The sequence below is a fragment of the Bos javanicus genome, chromosome 1 (assembly GCF_032452875.1).
Source record: "Bos javanicus breed banteng chromosome 1, ARS-OSU_banteng_1.0, whole genome shotgun sequence".
NCBI lineage: Eukaryota > Metazoa > Chordata > Mammalia > Artiodactyla > Bovidae > Bos > Bos javanicus.
Genome location: NC_083868.1, coordinates 7,126,446 through 7,147,556, shown reverse-complemented (window position 1 = coordinate 7,147,556; position 21,111 = coordinate 7,126,446). Strand labels below are relative to the sequence as shown.

Here is a 21,111-nt window from a genome sequence, read left to right as displayed (position 1 = left end):
TCCCTCCTCTTTTTCCTCCGTCCGACCACATCCTTTTAGTATCACAGTGGACTCATGGATTAATCTTTTTCTAGTTTAATTTCTTAGAACTCATAATAGTCGTTGGTCTTCTTGATGTCAGTGTTTTCCCGGGCTTGCCGGGGAGAGCCAGCCTCCTCAGCCAGCTGGTGCGTGCTGTTGACACGACCCCGTTGGTGTGCCTGTGCCATTTACAGCAGTGTCTCATAGGTTTGCCTTGCATCTGTGTGCGTGCTCAGCCATGGTTGACTCTTTGCCACCCTGTGAACTGTGGCCCACCAAGCTCCTCTGTCCATGAGACTCTCCAGGCAAGAAGACTGGAGTGGGTTGCCATGCTGTCCTCCCGGGGCTCTTCCCGACCCAGGGATCAAACCCAAGTCTCCTTTGTCTCCTGCGCTGACAGGCGAATTCTTTACCACCTGGGTAAAGCCTTCTCTTTACCTGGGATTCTGAGCCACCTGGGAAGCCGCCTCTTGTTTAGAGATGGGGAGCCACCCCTTTCTGTAAAAATCCCTAGTCTCTTATAGCAGGTATTAGACTCCAGAATGCATGCTTGCTGCTGGAGAGTTGCTCCTTCCGTGTGTGTGTGAAATATGTGTTCATTCAGGATATACATCATGCTTCAGTAAACAGGGGCTTTCCTGGTGGCTCAGATGGTAAAGCATCTTTCTACAATGCAGGAGACTGGGGTTTGATCCCTGGGTCAGAAGGATCCCCTGGAGAAGGAAATGGCAACCCACTCCAGTACTCTTGCCTGGAAAATCCCATGGACTGAGGAGCCTGGTAGGCTACAGTCCTTGGGGTCGCAAAGAGTCGGACACGACTAAGCGACTTCACTTTCACTTTCAGTAAATAGAAGTATGTACCTTGCAATAGAAAAATTTAGTGTTTCTTATTCAGTGCAACGTTTTTCAAAGTCTTAGATGGCCCTGAAATATTTAAAACCTGACTACCCATAGTTGGAGTCACCCGCAGTTTTGTAGGAAAACTTTATTTATTTATTTAGGAAAACTTTAATATAAAACCACAGCAGTACTTTTGTGTAAAGCAGGTTTCTTTTTTAACCTTTTAACTATTTTAGTCCCGAAAGAGCATCTATTTAAAGGTTGGCCATTGCAGATGGCTACTGTGAAGCAACCTGTCTAAATGTTAACTGGCAACATTTAACAGCTCTGGCTCCCCTGAAGTTGCCAAAGAGCAGAAGCCAGGAGATTTATCATAGATTTCACAAGAGAAATCTTTGACCCTCTGTCAACACTTATTTTCTCTTACATTATAACCAGCTTGATGATTTGGTTTTCTAGCTCATACTAGATTAGGCGCAGTGCAGTGGTAGAATCGGAAGGATGAGGTGGCACAATGATAGGAAAAAAGACACGCTGTCCGCAGTGACCAGTGATGGCGGACATGGTGGCTGGGACTGGGAAAACCTGACCAGAACTTCATGGTAGGCTTTCTTACAGGGATAATCATTTAACATGAAAATAATAACAGTACCAATAGGGGTAATAATTGTGCTCAGTCGTGTCTGACTCTCTGTGTCTGCACAGATTGTAGCCCACCAGGCTCCTCTGCCCATGGGATTTTCCAGGCAAGAATACTGGAGCGGGTTGCCATTTCCTCCTCCAAGGGATTTCCTGACCCAAGGATTGAACCCGAGTCTGTTGATGTCTCCTGCATTGTCAGGCAGATTCTTGACCACTAGCGCCACCTGGGAAACCATGGTGGCTCAGTGGTAAAGAACCCACCTGCAGTGTAAGAGATGTGGCAGGAGCCTTGGGTTCAGTTCCTGAGTCAGGAAGATCCCCTGGACAAGGAAATAGCAACCCACTCCAGTGTGTCTAGTAAGTCCTGTGGAAAGCCCACAGGGTCGCAAAAGAGTTGGACACGATTTAGCAACTAAATAGCAATAATAGTAATTAATAAACAATTCCCCTCCCCCTCCATTCTTCACATGTCAATCACTCACGTACTAGCTTTCTGACTCTGGGCATGTTAAAATCTGAACCCCATCTGTAAAATGTGTTTGATAGTCCTGAAATCAGCAGTCATCGTGAGGATTACATAGTTGAAATGGTATGTTTGGAAACATCTAGCACAGTGTCTGGCACAGCTAGTGTCCAGTCGTGATTAGAATCTTTGGAGTTACGATCACTTCACTTGTGCTTTTGTGGAGGTTGTACTTCATCCCCAGAGTCTGCAGGGGTTTATCTGCAGTCCACAGATCCAAAAAACTCTGAAAACTGTGCAAGTCTGTTGCAACTATTTTGGCCAAAAAACTGACACAAGGCTAGATCAGGGTACCCAGTTGTTATGTATCCTACTTTGTCTATTGATGCTTTCGTGTGTCTTATTTAGAAATGGGAAGGTGCCTGAGAGTGGGGTGCTGCTTCAGATGCTGCTGGAGGAATTATGTGTGCATGTATACTTTGTCTCTAGAATCTGAGTACTTCTGAACTCCAAGATATGTGTAGGCCTGTTAGGGATGAGGGCTTATGAGCCTCAGGATTGAGTATATTTTTGAATGGAATTGGCAGGAAAAATTCCCCATGACCTTACATGATGAGGAGGTGCCGTGGATATGAATGAATGCACACCCTAGCCATGTTGACGAGCTCATCAACACAGCTCACCGTACTCTCTTTCTCGCCTACAGCAAAACGAAAAGGAGAGCTTGTTGAAGGAGAGGGATCACATTTTGTCCACGTTGGGCGAGACCAAGCAGAACCTGACCGGGCTCTGCCAGCAAGTCTGTAAAGAAGCGGCTCTGAGTCAAGAACAGATACAGATCCTTGCCAAGTACTCAGCCTCCGACTGCCCGCTCTCCCTGTTAATTTCCGAGAAAGGCAAGAGCGCTCCTGATAGTGAGCTCACGTTACCCTCGATCCTGAGTCTGTCTGAAAGGCCTGCGGCTGGACTGCCTGCCGGGGAGCCCAGCCTATGTTACCCCAGCACCAAGGGCGGCGAGGCGGGCGGTGTGCGGGGCCAGGAGTCCCAGACGGCCACCAGCACCCTCTCAGAGACGAGGGAGCCCTGCCGCCAGAGCGGGGGCATCTCAGACTTCTGTCAACAGATGACCGACAAGTGTACTACTGATGAGTAAACGCACCTCCGGCTATTTCCTACTGACATCTTGACATTGTCTTAAAAGCCTGATATGGCCACCTGTCTCTTGACAGTATGGTTTGTCTTCCCTCGTACTTTGCTGTTAAGGGAATTCCTTTGATGTCAGCCTTGACTTTTCCTTCATTTCCACAGGAGGGGCAGAAATGATCTGCTACCTGGATGCTCAAAACTCCCACATGGAAATGCAGTAAGGCTTTGAAAGAAAGAAAGAAAGTGAAGTCGCTCAGTCATGTCTGACTTTTTGTGACCCCGTGGACTGTAGCATATACCAGGCTCCTCTGTCCATGGGATTTTCCAGCAAGGGTACTGAAAACTGCTCAGTTTTAAAGAATAACAGCTATTAGTAATGATTCTTCCCAGTGTTCAAAGTAAACAAGAAAGTGAAAAACTGTAGCGAATCAGACAACAGTTAAACAGGTTGAAACCTCTGCAGACACTTCCTGCTCTAAAGAAGTAGCCTGCAAAAGATTAATCATCTGGCCTTCTTACAACATACTGGTTTAAAAGAAAATGTTCTTCCAAGTAATGCTGACAGAGTTCCATGCTACTGAAAAGTGAGGTGTCACCACCTCGGGCACAGTGCTGTAGGCCTGAAGTGGGAACACATAGAGACCATCTTGCCTGAACCCTTGCGTGTTGCTCTTTCAGCTCTCGCTGAAAGTGGAGACTGGTTGGCCTGTAGCTGTGATTCTCGGCTACATTGGAAACAGGAACCCCGGGCAGGAGGCTGGCCTCTGGCAGAGGCTCCTGATCCTCCTCAGTGTCGACTTTAAGAGTCGTGGCTGCATCAGCAGTAGATAAGTGTCATTTCCCTCTTTTCCTCTTCATCTCTTCTACATCTGGGTCCAGCATGATCTTTCTGTTTGCTCACATTCTCGTCCTTTTGAAGGAGAAATAAAACTCAGGACACAGTGGCGTGAGCTCCTGTGATGGCAGCCTTGTCTTAGCCTCCCTGGAATCCTGGAGTGCTCACCCGGGACAAGGCTGGGGGCCTGCCCGCCAGAGGCCACTCATACAAGGGAACCCACTGTCGCAGGGAAAGATGGCCTGCATTTATCAGGAGTGGCAGTTCATTTCCCATCCTGTCTCTGAAGGTCTGTGGTTTCTTTGTAAAAAGCATTACGATAGATCAAAATGTGTCCACAACAACCATGTAGGTTTGTGAGATAGGCTAAAAACATAATTTTGTACCATTGTGTGAATTTGGAAGCCAGATTTAGTCTTGCTCTCCTCCCCAAATCTAGCACGTAAGGGCACACCCATCATTTTGGACTTGGGCATTTTAAAATCAGTCTTTGTGTTTATTCAATCCTGTTTTAAGATAGTTTTCTAATAATCTGAACCCTTATCCCATGCCATTATGCAATGGTTCTTAGCCATTCTGCTGTTATAGAAAGCTGTGGACCTGTCAGTGATGAAAGCAACATTGAATATTTGCATTCAGAGAAACGTTTGCAGAATCCAGTTTGAAAGGGTACAGAAAGTAATTTTTAGAGTTTGGATTGGAAAGTACTTCATTTCACTGAGGTTAGACACCTGACTTGTGTAGAGTGCATCTTGAGTCTGGCAGAGGGCTTGTGTAGTTAACGTGTAGGAATGGGTCTGAAGCCAGTAGGCCTGTGAGGCGACGTGGGGACCAGGCTTCCCATTTCAGAGTAATTCGTCTAATGTTACCCTTTGTCATGGGGGCCGGTGTTGCGGGAGCTATTGCCACTATCTTTTCAGTGGTTTGTATGTTATTTCTATTATCAGCTTAGCTGTTGTAGGAAAAAACTAGTTGGACTTGTTTATTTTCTAGAGGCTTTTATAAGTACACCTAAGAATTTGTCAGGGAGAATATAATTCTATGATAATGAATCCCATACTACAAAACAGTGATCAATGGTGTATGCGTGTGTGTGTGTGTGTATTCTTCCATCTAGCTATTTCTTTGATACTTGTAATTTTAAATTCAAAATATAAAACCTTTTCTGGTTTACAGTGTGTAAAATCTTACCCAAGCCGACGGACTCCTTCATTTCCTACCTCAGTGTGCACTCGGCTATTTTTCGCACCAGTCTGTGTATGTGCAAATGTCAGTCTCGTACTTTAATTGCTACTGTAAATAACTGCTTTGAAAGATTACTTCCTATTTTATGATGAAACCTAGCTGTCTCCAGAGTTTAAATACAGTTTTTAAGGCACTTGGATTAAATTTCTCGCTACATATAAACAGTTTAGCATTAAGGTTTATTTTAATGATATTCTAATTATTGGCCAAGTGTATTATTTCATAAAATAGAGCATTACTTTTAATAACCAGCATGTAATACAAGTAACTACACTACCTCATACCTACATGATTTTCAAGTTGTAATCCAGAGGAACAGAGAGATAAAAATTTTTTTATCTTTGTCTTTTGGCCATAAAGTGGGGAAGTTTTTTATATATTGCATAGCATTACACATTTATGCCTATTTTAACATTAACTTCTAAAGACGTTTTTTCTAAGAAAATTTGTTTTAAATTGATTTTTTTTGATGCTGCCGAAGACAAATGACAGGATTATGTGTATACAGTGTATATCTTTTCCTTCATGCAGAACTTTGCAAAGGTGATTTTCAGTTTGTATATGGTGTATTTACACGATTATGGTTCCTTATTTTATGAGTTAGCCTTCTCACTGCTTGATGATTTTTAAAAGCTGTTAGGTCTAACTCAGTAAAATAACCATACCTTAAAGTGTTTCTCATTATTTGAATCCTGCAGCTGTAGCAAATAATTTGTTAAGTTGCTATATTCAGAACAAACATGGATATAAATCTAAGTACTACATCTGTACATCTTATAATTTACTATAGCTTAATGCTTAACTAATTTAAAATAAGGAATCAAATATATTTGACACAGTAGACGATACAGGTTGCATGTGGACACTCAGCCACATTAACAACTTGGAGAAAAAAAAATTAAAAAATGGCAATGTTATAATGAATTCTCAGGTGAACTTTTTTTCAGTTATGAAACATCTATTTTGAATTTGTAAATATTTTAACTGTTTTATTAAAGCATGTAATAAACTATTCTTTGAAACCTGTTGGGCAGAATGAAAATTTAAAGCCATAATGGCAAAAGATGGCATACTGATTGTAAAATAAACAGAAATAATAACAGCTATTGATTTTTTTTGTATCTTTCATAATATAATTTTCTAACAATGCAATAAAACCACTAAATTTATATATCAATATCCTATCAAGATCATGTTTCATTAAAGGTGAACTTTCATAGTATTTAATTTACATTTTCTTCCTATTGTGCTTGCCCAAATGTAGCAAAACTAGGAATGTTAAATGTTGGTAATAAAATGACAGTTCAATAAAAGTCTCGAAAACTGCTTCTGATCGACTAGATTTGTACATTCCATTTCCATTTTCTCACCTCTCATACGAATTGACTAATTTTGGTCTTTTGGTCAGTAAACAGTATGGCTCTGGCATCTGTATGAAGGGGTCTTTTTCATTAGTTGATTATCATGCCTGAAAAGAAGGTTCTCAGCAATCACCAGGTATTTAAAGAAGCACAGGTTTTAACCTTGTTTCTGATTTAATTTTAGTCTTCAGCTAGAACTGTAGGGTTAAGGGGTATCTCTCTCAGTCCTCAGTTTTGAAAAATTTATCTGCAGGATCAAATCAACCATGTTACATTCAACTTCTAACCAGGCCTTTGTAATCATGCTTTGGGCAGCTGCTCAGAGTTACCGGCAATCCAGATCAAGGTCTGCTGGTCTAGTTATTTTGTGAGTCTCCTCTGCGTGTAATGTTGCGTGGTAGGTGGAGGCTTAGTTTTGACCTTAGACATTGACTGTTTCTGGGGGAGAGACTTCACCATTGCATAATACCTTCATGTGCTCTTATGCTTCCAAGGGGTTTCTGGCACCCAGGATGGATTGAGTGAGAGCTCCCCCTAGGGGCTTGGAGGCCACATCCCTATGTGAACAGGCATATTCAGATTGGAGCCTCAGAGATGAGTAGGCTGCCCCTTGCAAAGCAATGTTTAGAGCTAAGAAAGTTGCCTTCCCAAGGATGTTTTCTCCTTTACATGGATGTAAGCAATCCAGAGGCACCTAAAGACAAGCCACTTTGGATTATTGAGGGACCAGCCTTGGATCCTTGGTCCTGCATACAGACTGGAATTGGGTGGCAAGCGTAGGGTCAGTGACACTGGCCTGGCACTGCCAGTTAAAAGCTAGAACCTTACCAGCACACTGTAATGCATTGGGACCCAGCTGCCTTGAAAAAAGCAGGAAAGCAGTGCACATGTTTCCCAGTTCTAACAGCCCTGTGAAGTCCTTTCTGGAAGTCGTGCCTTGAGGTTGCCTGCCCAGGCTGAGGGCTCATGCTGCTGGGCTGTGCTCGCAAGGCTGTTGTGCTCTTGGTGTTGCGCAGGGCCCCTACAATCGTGCTGCTGCAAGTTCATTTATTCCATGTTGCACACATTTTCTAAGGTCCTTTTGCTGTTTTGCAGTTGTTAAGTCGTGTCTAACTCTTTTCAACCCCGTAGACTGCAGCACGCCAGGCTTCCCTATCCTTCACCATCTCCTGGAGCTTGCTCAAACTCATGTCCATCAAGTCAGTGATGCTGTCTAACCATCTCATCTTCTGTTGCCCCCTTCTTCTCCCGCCTTCAATCTTTCCCAGCATCAGGGTCTTTTCTGATGAGTCGGCTCTTTGCATCTGGTGGCCAGAGTATTGGAGCTTCAGCTTCAGCGGCAGACCTTCCAATGAATATTCAGGACTGATTTCCTTTAGGATGGACTGGTTGGATCTCCTTGCAGTCCAAAGGAGTCTCAAGAGTCTTCTCCAACACCACAGTTAAAAAGCATCAATTCCTTGGCACTCAGCCTTTATGGTCCAACTCTCACATCCATATATAATCACTGGGAAAACAATAGCTTTGACTATACTGACCTATTTTGGCAAGGTAATGTCTCTAGTTTTTAATATGTTGTCTAGGTTTGTCATAGCTTTCCTTCTAAGAAGTAAGTGTCTTTTAATGCAGTCACCATCTGCAGTGATTTTGGAGCCCAAGAAAATAAAATCTGTCACTTTTTCTACTTTTCCCCTTTCTGTTTGCCATGAAGCAATGGGACCAGATACCATGATATTCACTTTTTTGAATGTTGAGTTTTAAGAGAGCTTTTTCACTTTCTCTTTCACTTTCATCAAGAGGCTCTTTAGTTCCTCTTTGCTTTCTGCACTTGAGTGGTATCATCTGCATGTCTGAACTTGTTGCTATTTCTCCTGGCAATCTTGATTCCAGCTTGTGACTCATCCAGTCTGGCATTTTGCATTATGTGCTCTGCATATAAGTTAAACACGGTGACAGCCTTGACGTACTTCTTTCCCAATTTTGAACCAGTCCATTATTTCATGCCCAGTTCTACCTGTTGCTTATTGACCTGCATACCTGTGTCTTAGGAGCCAGGTAGGGTGGTCTGGTATTCCTATCTCTTTTAAGAATTTCCCACGGGTTTATTGTGATCCACACAGTCAGAGGCTTTAGCATAGCCAGTGAAGCAGAAGCAGATATTTTTCTGGAATTCCCTTGCTTTTTCTGTGGGCAGGGGTATTTCTGTCAGCTGAATTTAGGTCCCTAGGCAGTAGAATCTGGCAAGTGGGCACTGACGAGGAAACTCTCCGGGGTACTCGTCATCTGCCACAGCCTTTGGGCACACTGGGTATGTGTTCTGGGCATGTAGCTGTGCTAATGGTTGGATATTGGCTCAATTTCAAACCAAGTGGCACAAATACGTGCTACTGTTGTGTGTGTCATGATTAACTCTGAGTCACTTTAGAGTCTTGGCATGGAGCCATTACCACTTTTGAGTCTCCAAAGGAGTGCTGTTGATCCTGTGAAGGGTGACCCACACCTCTGCTGAGGTCCTGGCACCTATGGCTTAAAGATGCCCACTGAGCCTTTTCAAAAGCTCACAGAGGCAGTTAGAACCCCACAGAAAGTCATATTTTACAAGTAAAATATAAGCCACAATGACCGTCCAAATTCAAAAGGCTCACAGTCTGGTTTAAAAGCTCTTACCCAAGCCACTTGCGCTAGCTACTGTGAAAACCCACTGGGCCCAGTGCAAGCCCCCAGGCAACACCAAAGTTAGATCTCCTGGCCCCCACTGTGCGCCATGGTGCCGTGAGGTTCCAGATCACATGGGTCCTCACCACCCAATTCTATTCTGATTGTGGTTTCTCAGTATCTCTAAACACTGCCCTCCGCCCACCCCCCTGCCACGCCCCCACCAAATATTTGGTATCTGGGGAGGATTTCATAGTCCCTTCCTGGGTGATGAGCAAGTAGCGAAATAAAATGAAGGAATGGTGGGTGGAAAACCAAAAGGAAACAATAAACTGTAGTTGAAGATGTAGCTTAGAGAGAGATCTGGGTGTGAACTCCGGGATGAGGCACGTTTGTGTCATCAGTTTGTTCCCTGTTGGAGGAAATGAACGTTTCCCTGCTCCTGGTTTCCACGAAGAGAGATTCTGAGAGATTGTCCTCTAAGCAGCAGCACACCGCCCGCCCTGCCTCTGCTTCATCTGCATGGTTGTGCAGTGGGGCTGAGCGCAAGAGGTGCTGCATGCGTATCCCAAGAGGAAGAAGGTCCATGCCCAAGCGGAGAACAGCCAGTTATTTTTTCCAAATTCATGAATCAACTCCCAGCTCTCCAGAGATGGAAGGGGTAAAGAGGTTAACGGATGATCTCCCAGAAACCAGAGCGTAGGAGATTAAAGGGGAAATGTGGGAAGGAATTATCTGGAGGCAGTGACTCTGGTGACTTTGGAAAGCTTACACTATTACTGGGTGTGTACTCAGTCGTGTCGGAGTGTTTGTGACCTTGTGGAGAGCTTACAAGAAGAGAAACAGCAAGGTATAGAGAGAAGCAGGCCTCAGTGAAGGTCATGAACTCACGTTTCCAGCCTCCCCACTTCCTCCTCTGCTTCTAGAGGCAGCTGTAGGTTCAGGGTTAAAAACAAAGTATTACCTTGTGCTTAAGCCCAAGCACTTCTTTTTCTCCCCTTCACCTCTGTTATCTACACTGTTCTAGGTTTTGGACGTTTATTTTCATTTTTAATTTACTTTTTATTCTGGCTGCACTGGGTCTTTTCGTGGTGGGCAGGGCCTTCTCTAGTTGTGGTCCAGGGGCTTAGTTTCCCCATCAGGGACTGAACCCACGGCCCCTGCACTGGGAGGTGGGGTCTCAACCACTGGACCACCAGGGAAGTCACTGTTCTAGAAGTGTAAGTGAAAAGAGAATGGAAAGGATTTTAAAAACTGATTGTCACATATCCTCTTTTCATTTAGAAAGAACTCAGACAGTAACAGAGAAGGCAGTGGCACCCCACTCCAGTACTCTTGCCTGGAAAATCCCATGGACGGAGGAGCCTGGAAGGCTGCAGTCCATCGGGTCGCTGAGGGTCGGACATGACTGAGCGACTTCACTTTCACTTTTCACTTTCATGCATTGGAGAAGGAAATAGCAACCCACTCCAGTGTTCTTGCCTGGAGAATCCCAGGGACGGGGAGCTTGGTGGGCTGCCGTCTATGGGGTCGCACAGAGTCAGACACGACTGAACGACTTCACTTGTTCTTGGTCTTTTCAGCAGACACTGTTTCCCTTCTCCCCTTTTAGCTTCCATTTACTCACTGTCTGGAAAGCCACTGTTTCCTAAACAGTTAACTTCCTTCTTTCTGGAGACTGGACCTAAATAATTTTCTAGATACTGTCTTGTTAGGCAGGTTTCTGGTGTGATATTAATCTCTTTTGAGGCAAGTCTTGCAAATAATACCCAGAGCACGATTAAATATGGAAATATTCACTGTAATTTAATCTTTCTAAAATAATACCTCTTTGATCCACCTCAGAAACTTTGAGTCTTTTTGCTTTGGACTATTAATTTCAAAGAATTATCTTTTGTGAAATCGCTAAACTTCTGTTTGGTTTGCTTTGATTTAAACGATAACAACCTTAAATGAACAGGACTACTACCAGTACCTTTGAAATAAATTTTTCTTTAAAAAAAAAAAAAAGAATTTTTTTTTTTAACATTGTGTTTCAGGCTTCTTTGAGATTTTTATTTGCTTTTTTTTTTTTAGAAGACCTCATCTGCTGTGCTCAACATCTGATATTTGAGGTGTCTGTTGTGGTAAATTTAGTCTGCCAAGAAATCCTTCGTACCATGCCTAGAAATTTGGGTATCTGCTCAGACAGCCCTGTTTTGGCCCACCAGATAAATTAGTATAACCTGAGAGGGCAGCTTGGTGTGGAATCAAAAATGGAGTTTGAAACTGACAAGAATGAGGAGTGGAGCGTGTATAAATTAAAAGAGTTCTAGCTGCTAAGATAAAGTAGGGGAATTTGGCTAGTCCAAGCACTTCATAGACGGGCCTTGTGTTTGCTAGGGTCTGGCAGACCTGAGAGCTGCAAATGTGTTTTAAATAGGCTAAAAAGGAAGTATGCACTTAAGGACTAAAGGAATTGCACAGATTTAAGTAATGACTCAGGCAAAAGTCCAGATCTTTTCAGAAAGAAGACGATGGGGACTGAAGGAACGTGGGCCTGAAGTGAAGGAACGTGGGCCTGGAGTGAAGACACTGAGTTTTTAAGCCAGGTTCTGACACTTCATTACTGAACAGCTGTAGGAGAGTCCACTTGATTTCTCCTGTAGCTTCTTTATCTGTACATATGCCATACTGGGTCTTCTGGCCCTTGAGACCGAAGTCAGATTGACTCAAACTTTCATTCATATTCTTTTAAAGTCCTAGTCAGCTATTTGACACATAGTGAGTGAATACTCTCCTTAAATTGGGAAGGAAGGGTGGATTTCTGGAGAGTGAACGTGGATATTTGTGGTGCGATTGGCTTAGAGTCTCATGGTGACTCTGAATTAGGTACTTCAGTTCAGTTCATTTCAGCTGCTCAGTCGCATCCCATGTTTTGTGACCCTATGGACCACAGCACACCAGGCTTCCTGGTCCATCAGCAACTCCTGGAGCTTGCTCAAACTCACGTCCATCGAGTCGGTGACGCCATCCAACCATCTCATCCTCTGTTGTCCCCTTCTCCTTCTGCCCTCAGTCTTCCCCAGCATCAGGGTCTTTTCTGATGAGTCAGTTCTTTGCATCAGCTGGCCAGAGTATTGGAGCTTCAGCTTCAGCATCAGTCCTTCCAATGAATATTCAAGGTTGATTTCCTTTAAGATTGACTGGTTTGATCTCCTTGCTGTCTTAGGCAGTTTCTTCCATCCAAATAGTTCACCTTATTGTTTCTTGTGCTATATTTTAGACATTGTTGATAAAGTCATTAAAGTCAATAGCTTCCTTTAATTTCACCCAAATGAATAAGTAAGCAGGTAAGTAAGCAAACAAAATACTCCCTGGGTACGGGATTAAGAGGTACAAACTATTATATATTAAAATAAACTACAAGGATATATTGTACAGCAGAGGAAGTATAGCCAGTATTTTATAATAACTGTAAATAGAGAATAACCTTTAAAATTGTGTCACTCTATTATATACCTATAAAATATAATATTGTACATCAACTATACTTCAGTAAAGAACTGCCTCTGGCACTAGAGCTGAATGGGTAGAGTAGGCTTTATTGCAATTTGGGGGAATATATTTATTTCAGTTTAATATAGACAGCTTCAGTGTGAACACTGTGATAGCTCCATCTTGAGGTCTCCCCCTCCCCTGGGGGATTTTCACAGCCTGCCCAGCTTCATGTGGGGTCTCGGCCTCATAACAGCTCACCGACTCTTGCCTCTTCCCTTCTTCCCCCGATTGCCCTGGGGAGCCCACATGCAGCTCTCTCCTCTCTCAGTCTCCGAGGATGGCTTTGGACCATCTCACTTGCAAACTCCGACAAGGGCTCAGCAGAACAGTGGGGATTTCGTGAAGCAGGACTGTCTCTTCTAGAAGGCAGCTCATTCATTCATTCAACAAAATCCTAGTAAGCTCCAGGAGGAACCACTAAACACTGTTTTGGCTCCAGGGACCCATGAGAGAGAGAGATGAAAATCTGTATCCTCACCAAGTTTACATTCTAGTCCAGACAAAGGGACCAGAAGCAGAAATATAAAGCATTGAGTGTATTAGAAGGTGAAAAAGGCCTTGAGAAAAATAAGCACAGAAGCAGAAGAGCAGAGTGGGAGCTTTGTACAAGCTGGCAAAGGAAAGTCATCTGAGAAGATGCTATTTGAATAAAGAACTGAGGGAAGTTAAATGAGCTTTAGTTGGTTATACTTTGAAGATTATTTTTTGACTTAAGTTATGAAGTAAAAAATGGAGAAGAGATCAATCTTGCATGGCTATAGTAAGAATCAAATAAAACAATGTTTGGAATAATTCCTTTTAGAAAACCAGTTAGTACATAAAATGAAAGTTTCTCAGTTGTGTCCGACTCTTTGCCACCCCATGGACTGTAGCCCACCAGGCTTCTCTGTCCAAGGAATTCTCCAGGCAAGAATTCTGGAGTGGGTAGCTGTTCCCTCCTCCAGGGAATCTTCCCAACCCAGGGCTTGAACCCAGGTCTCCCACCTTGCAAGTGGATTCTTTACTGTCTGAGTCACCAGGGAAGCCCAATTAGTACATAGCTAGCATATAATAAATTTTAGTCTTATTATTACATAGAGTGGTGCCCTCTAATACAGTACCTGCTAGCCACAATAAGCTGTTTAAACTTACAAGACCCCTACATATGTTGTCTACAAGAGACCCACCTCAAAACAGTGGAACCTTCTCCAGGATAGATCACATCCTGGGCCATAAAGCTAGCCTTGGTAAATTCAAAAAAATAGAAATCATTCCAAGCATTTTTTCTGACCACAATGCAGTAAGATTAGATCTCAATTACAGGAGAAAAACTATTAAAAACTCCAACATATGGAAGCTGAACAACACGCTGCTGAATAACCAACAAATCATCAAAAAAGAAATCAAAATTTGCATAGAAACAAATGAAAATGAAAACACAAGTAAAAGCAGTCCTAAGGAAAGTTCATAGCAATACAGGCACACCTCAAGAAACAAAAGAAACTTTTAGAGCAGAAATAAATGCAAAAGAAACAAAAGAGACCATAGCATAGCCAGACTCATCAAGATGAAACGAAAATGGAGAGATCACAACAGACAACACAGAAATACAAAGGATCATAAGAGACTACTATCAACAATTATATGCCAATAAAATGGACAACGTGGAAGAAATGGACAAATTCTTAGAAAAGTACAACTTTCCAAAACTGGACCAGGAAGAAATAGAAAATCTTAACAGACCCATCACAAGCATGGAAATTGAAACTGTAATCAAAAATCTTCCAGCAAACAAAAGCCCCGGTCCAGACGGCTTCACAGCTGAATTCTACCAAAAATTTAGAGAAGAGCTAACACCTATCCTGCTCAGAAAATTGCAGAGGAAGGTAAACTTCCAAACTCATTCTATGAGGCCACCATCACCCTAATACCAAAACCTGACAAAGATGAAAACTACAGGCCAATATCACTGATGAACATAGATGCAAAAATCAAAAGATCATACACCATGATCAAATGGGCTTTATCCCAGGGATGCAAGATTCTTCAATATCCGCAAATCAATCAATGTAATACACCACATTAACAAATTGAAAAATAAAAACCATATGATTATCTCAATAGATGCAGAGAAAGCCTTTGACAAAATTCAACATCCATTTATGATAAAAACTCTCCAGAAAGCAGAATAGAAGGAACATACCTCAACATAATAAAAGCTATATATGACAAACCCACTGCAAACATTATCCTCAATGGTGAAAAATTGAAAGCATTTCCTCTAAAGTCAGGAACAAGACAAGGGTGCCCACTTTCACCATTACTATTCAACATAGTTTTGGAAGTTTTGGCCACAGCAATCAGAGAAAAAGAAATAAAAGGAATCCAAATTGGAAAAGAAGAAGTAAAACTCTCACTATTTGCAGATGACATGATCCTCTACATAGAAAACCCTAAAGACTCCACCAGAAAATTACTAGAAATAATCAATGACTACAGTAAAGTTGCAGGATATAAAATCAACACAGAAATCCCTTGCATTCCTATACACTAATAATGAGAAAACAGAAAGAGAAATTAAGGAAACAATTCCATTCACCATTGCAACGGAAAGAATAAAATACTTAGGAATATATCTACCTAAAGAAACTAAAGACCTATATATAGAAAACTATAAAACACTGGTGAAAGAAATCAAAGAGGACACTAATAGATGGAGAAATATACCATGTTCATGGATTGGAAGAATCAATATAGTGAAAATGAGTATACTACCCAAAGCAATTTAGAGATTCAATGCAATCCCTATCAAGCTACCAACAGTATTCTTCACAGAGCTAGAACAAATAATTTCACAATTTGTATGGAAATACAAAAAACCTCGAATAGCCAAAGCGATCCTGAGAAAGAAGAATGGAACTGGAGGAATCAACTTACCTGACTTCAGGCACTACTACAAAGCCACAGTTATCAAGACAGTATGGTACTGGCACAAAGACAGAAATATTGATCAATGGAACAAAATAGAAAGCCCAGAGATAAATCCACGCACATATGGACACCTTATCTTCGACAAAGGAGGCAAGAATATACAATGGATTAAAGACAATCTCTTTAACAAGTGGTGCTGGGAAATCTGGTCAACCACTTGTATAAGAATGAAACTGGACCACTTTCTAACACCATACACAAAAATAAACTCAAAATGGATTAAAGATCTAAACGTAAGACCAGAAACTATAAAACTCCTAGAGGAGAACATAGGCAAAACACTCTCCGACATACATCACAGCAGGATCCTCTATGACCCACCTCCCAGAATATTGGAAATAAAAGCAAAAATAAACAAATGGGACCTAATTAACCTTAAAAGCTTCTGCACATCAAAAGAAACTATTAGCAAGGTGAAAAGACAGCCTTCAGAATGGGAGAAAATAATAGCAAATGAAGCAACCGACAAACAACTAATCTCAAAAATATACAAGCAACTCCTACAGCTCAACTCCAGAAAAATAAACGACCCAATCAAAAAATGGGCCAAAGAACTAAATAGACATTTCTCCAAAAAAGACATACAGATGGCTAACAAACACATGAAAAGATGCTCAACATCACTCATTATCAGAGAAATGCAAATCAAAACCACTATGAGGTACCATTTCACACCAGTCAGAATGGCTGCGATCCAAAAGTCTACAAATAATAAATGCTGGAGAGGTGTGGAGAAAAGGGAACCCTCTTACACTGTTGGTGGGAATGCAAACTAGTACAGCCACTATGGAGAACAGTGTGGAGATTCCTTAAAAACTGGAAATAGAACTGCCTTATGATCCAGCAACCCCACTGCTGGGCATACACCACGTGTACCCCAATGTTCATCGCAGCACTGTTTATAATAGCCAAGACGTGGAAGCAACCTAGATGTCCATCAGCAGATGAATGGATAAGAAAGCTGTGGTACATATACAATGGAGTATTACTCAGCCATTAAAAAGAATACATTTGAATCAGTTCTAATGAGGTGGATGAAACTGGAGCCTATTATACAGAGTGAAGTAAGCCAGAAGGAAAAACATAAATACAGTATACTAACGCATATATATGGAATTTAGAAAGATGCTAACAATAACCCGTTGTACGAGACAGCAAAAGAGACACTGATGTATAGAACAGTCTTATGGACTCTGTGGGAGAGGTAGAGGGTGGGAAGATGTGGGAGAATGGCAATGAAACATGTAAAATATCATGTAGGAAACGAGTTGCCAGTCCAGGTTCGATGCATGATGCTGGATGCTTGGGGCTGGTGCACTGGGACGGCCCAGAGGGATGGTGTGGGGAGGGAGGAGGGAGGAGGGTTCGGGATGGGGAACACATGTATACCTGTGGAGGATTCATTTTGATATTTGGCAAAACTAATACAATTATGTAAAGTTTAAAAATAAAATCAAATGAAGTAGTAATAAAAATTCAATTTCTCAGCCTCACTAGTGACATTTCAAGTTCTCAACAGCCACATGTTGCTGCTGGCTGCCACTTTGCACAGTGCAGACACGGACCATTTCTATCCCTGTAGAAAGTTCTATTGCATACTGCTAAATATAGAGTCTAACGTTGATACATCAAGGAAAATGCAGTCTCATATGTAACAGGAGTGTCATGGGACATTGTTGTCGTAGAATTTCAGCTCAAGCCTCATAGCTGAGGACAGTGGGAGACATTGATCCCACATATTAAAGAGAGATGTCAGCATAGACGCATTTGTACAGGGCTTACTGCTCGCATGTGTGTGCTCAGTTGTGTCTGACACCTTACGACTCTGTGGACTGTAGCCCATCAGGCTCCTCTGTCCATGAAGTTCCCGGGCAAGAATACTGGAGTGGGTAGCCATTTCCTCCTCCAGGGGATCATCCCGACACAGGCATCGAACCTGCATCTTCTGCATCTCCTGCATTGGTAAGCAGATTCTTTACCATAGAATCGCTTGGGAAGCACCTCCAGGGTTTACTAGCAGAGGCCGGATGAGAATTTTGGCCAGTCTCTGGTTTCCAGTCTAGATAAGAGGAGCCTCAAGGTCCATTGAGAGACTAGATTCTTTCAGGTGAATTCATCAGAATGGAGGCTGCTGTGGGGCACGGAAGGGGAGTTTCTGATCCTCCCAGTTCAGTGAAAGGGGGCCTACCAGGAGAACCTCACCCAGATGGGGTGTCTCTGGAAGGGGAGGCCAACACTTGCTCCTGGCTGGATGCGTCTGACCCAAGATACTGGTGTGTTTCCCCCTGGGTTGCTCTCCGAGGCAAGTAAGAAAGGGTTCTTAAGGAACCTTGTGGTGCCCAGAGGCCAAAAGTATGAGATGAGCTCAAGGGGCCGTAGACGCAGGAACATAAAGTACCAGATCCTTGTCACCCTTCCTGCCGTGTTGGAACCGTTGCGGAATTTTTGAGCGGTCCCCGGCACCTGGCTCGTCCCTTTCCTGTCCCATGTTAGAAAGCATGTTCTTCTCCTTCCCTGTATAAGGAAATGACATGTATCCCACCCAATCAGCAAATGACTCACAAGCTTCCTACTCCATTCCTTTGTTCCCTGGCTACCAAAACAGGCAGGTGACCCATATGTGTCATGGGCTTCCAGGTGGCGCTACTGATGAAGAACCCATGTGCCAAATGCAAGAAACGTGAAATGTGGGTTCGATTCCTGGGTCTGGAAGATCCTCTGGAGAAAGGCGTGACAACCCACTCCAGTATCCTTGCCTGGGAAATCTCATGGATGGAGGAGTTCATGGGATCACAAAGGGTCAGACACAACCAAAGTGACTTAGCACACACACTCCCTCACCACTGGAAAAGCTGGCCTGCTCACAGTGTCTCCTGGTCTAATAAACTCTGTTCTCCTTTCATTCTGTCTTGTGTCTGGAAGTTCTTTTCTGACGTGTGCACAGAACATAAAAACCTGATGTGTGCTCTTAATAATTTGCAGTGGGGAGCCGGCCATCTGTGTGATGGGAGAGGCCCTGCGTCCTCAGTGGAGAGGTCTAATGATGGGGAGGCCGGCTGAGCTGCAGGAGAGGATGGGCTGGGCAGAGAGAGCAGGGCAGCCTGCCCTGTTACCACAGCGGGGCCTGCCTTGCTGCCAAGTGTGTGCCATGGCAGGTAAGTAGGCTGAAGCCCTGTAAGGACGTGCCTTCATCCTTCATTCAGTCGCTCAGTCGTGTCCAACTCTTTGTGACCCCATGGACTGCAGCACGCCAAGCCTCCCTGTCCATCACCAACTCCCGGAGTTTACTCAAACTCATGTCCATTGAGTTGGTGAGGCCATCCAGCCATCTCATCCTCTGTTGTCCCCTTCAAAAAAAAGAAAGAAATGTCGTCCCTCATAAGGGACAAGACGTTTGTACAGTGAAGGCGAGTGTCAGATGGAGCAGTAATTGTCAGATGTCGTGTGGAAGGTGCCTCACCCATGTCCCTGTGGGAGATCCCTGAGGGGACCACAGAGATGCACCCCCCCCGACCCCCAGGGGAAAGCTGCTGTCTGGTTGCCTCCCTGGATGAAACAGATCAACAGTATAGAGAAAACTAAAAACAGGGGCCAAGGAGGAGGAACGGGAGCCAGGGAGTAAAGAAGACGCCATGTGTCCATTCTGGGGCGAGTCCCAGAGCCGGGAGGCAATTCACAGAACCGGACGAGCAGGGCTGTGGCATTCCCCTTGTCCGAAAGGGGCAAGCGCTCCTCTGCGCCTGCCGTTTGTTGCAGGGCAGGTCAGCTGTTACCAGATCTTCAGGTTTTCTTTTCTTTCTTTTTTTTTTTTATGTAAATCATTTTGAAACTCTTCACTGAATTCATTACCGTGTGGCTTCCTTTTTATGCTTTGTTCTTTTGGCCGCAAGGCACGTGGGGTCTCAGCTCCCCGACCAGAGATTCAGCTCACACCTCGTGTGCTGGAAGGTGGTCTCAACCACTGGACTGTCAGAAAGTCCCCAGGTTTTCAAAAGAAGCCAGACTGCTGGATTTTGGTGTGAAGCTATGCCATTTTTGAAACACAATGTACATTTTGAATAGATTCTGTTCTGGGTTTTTGAACACCTGAAAATAAAACTATTCTTTGAGTCAAAAACGATGGTACAGTTTTGAGATTTGCCCGAGCTGCCACCAGGGGGTAGGGAAGAGACGCCGCAGAGTATCACAAGTGGTGGAAGAAGAGCAGACGTTACAGGACTGTCTTTTCTGAATCTGGCCCATTTAATGCACCAGGTATGTACAATATTTAACTAAAAGATTTAGTTTTTATTTCCACGTCTGGGATATATCATTGCACAGAGGCATTTGCTAGTAAAGCGTGCAGATTTTCTTCTCTGTTCCCTGATTGAAGTCTTGCGGTCTGACTTTTCTCTCCATCTACCCTTCATGGAGCTGGTTTCTGGGAGTCACTCTTAAATGATCTGTTCTTGCTTGCTCTTCTAGCCTCCACCATCCAGCAGGGACTCGGGCTGCCCACAGATTCTCTGACACTCTGTGTCATGGGATCTGTGTCATGGCCCCTCTTCTTGAACCTGGGTAGACTTGTGGCTGCATTCACCAGTAGTTCGTGTCAGTTGCTCAGTCGTGCCCTTTGTGACCCCATGAACTGTGTAGTCCCGCCAGGCTCCTCTGTCCATGGAATTCTCCAGGCAAGAATACTGGAGTGGGTTGCCATTTCCTTTTGCAGGGGGTCTTCCCAACCCAGGGATCGAATCCTGGTCTCCTGCATTGTGGGTGCATTCTTTACCATCTGAGCTACCAGGGAAGTCCAATAGAACTCATTCTACGAGACTTCTGGAACCTAGCTCTCAAAAGGACATGCAGCTCCTAATTTTTTTTTTTTTTAATATACCAGAATACTTGTTTTTGGAACCCTTGGTCACCATGAACAAGCCCAGATATTCAAGGCCCTCAGGCTGTGAGGAGGCCCAGGTCACACAGAAAGACCCTATGTTAGGCATGTCCATTGATGGTACTGGCTGGATCCAGGCTCAGAGCCACAGTAAAGAAGCCTCCAGATGACCCTAATCCCCAGTCATTCAAGCCATATCCAGCTGTTTGAGTCTCCCCAACTGAGATCTCAGATACCATGGAACAGAGACAAACCATCTTTGTCCATGACTCACAGATTCCATAGGATTTCCCAGGTGGCACTAGTGGTAAAGAACCTCCCTGCCAATGCAGGAATCATAAGAGGGTTCGATTCCTCAGTTGGGAAGATCCCCTAGAGAAGGGCATGGCAACCCACTCCAGTATTCTTGCCTGGAAAATCCCATGGACAGAGGAACCTGGTGGGCTACAGTCCATGGGGTCACAAAGAGTCAGACTCGACTGAAGCAACTGGGCAGGCACAGATTCCATGAACACAAA

At 43.6% G+C, this 21,111-nt stretch overlaps 1 protein-coding gene across 5 annotated transcripts in view; it reads left to right on the top strand.

Annotated features, from left to right (window-relative positions):
• Positions 1-21,111, top strand: part of BACH1 (BTB domain and CNC homolog 1) — a 71,062-nt gene that overhangs the window by 38,854 nt on the left and 11,097 nt on the right. For 2 of the 5 annotated variants that reach the window (XM_061420611.1, XM_061420705.1), the window contains exon 5: positions 2,675-6,622. The exons of 1 other annotated variant lie outside the window; for it this stretch is intronic. In XM_061420611.1, the coding sequence (XP_061276595.1) occupies positions 2,675-3,121 (447 nt within the window). In that variant the 3' untranslated portion in view covers positions 3,122-6,622. Of the gene's footprint in view, positions 1-2,674; positions 6,623-18,702; positions 20,912-21,111 lie in introns of those variants that run through there. 2 more of the 5 variants (XR_009737176.1, XM_061420866.1) reach the window with 2 other exon arrangements.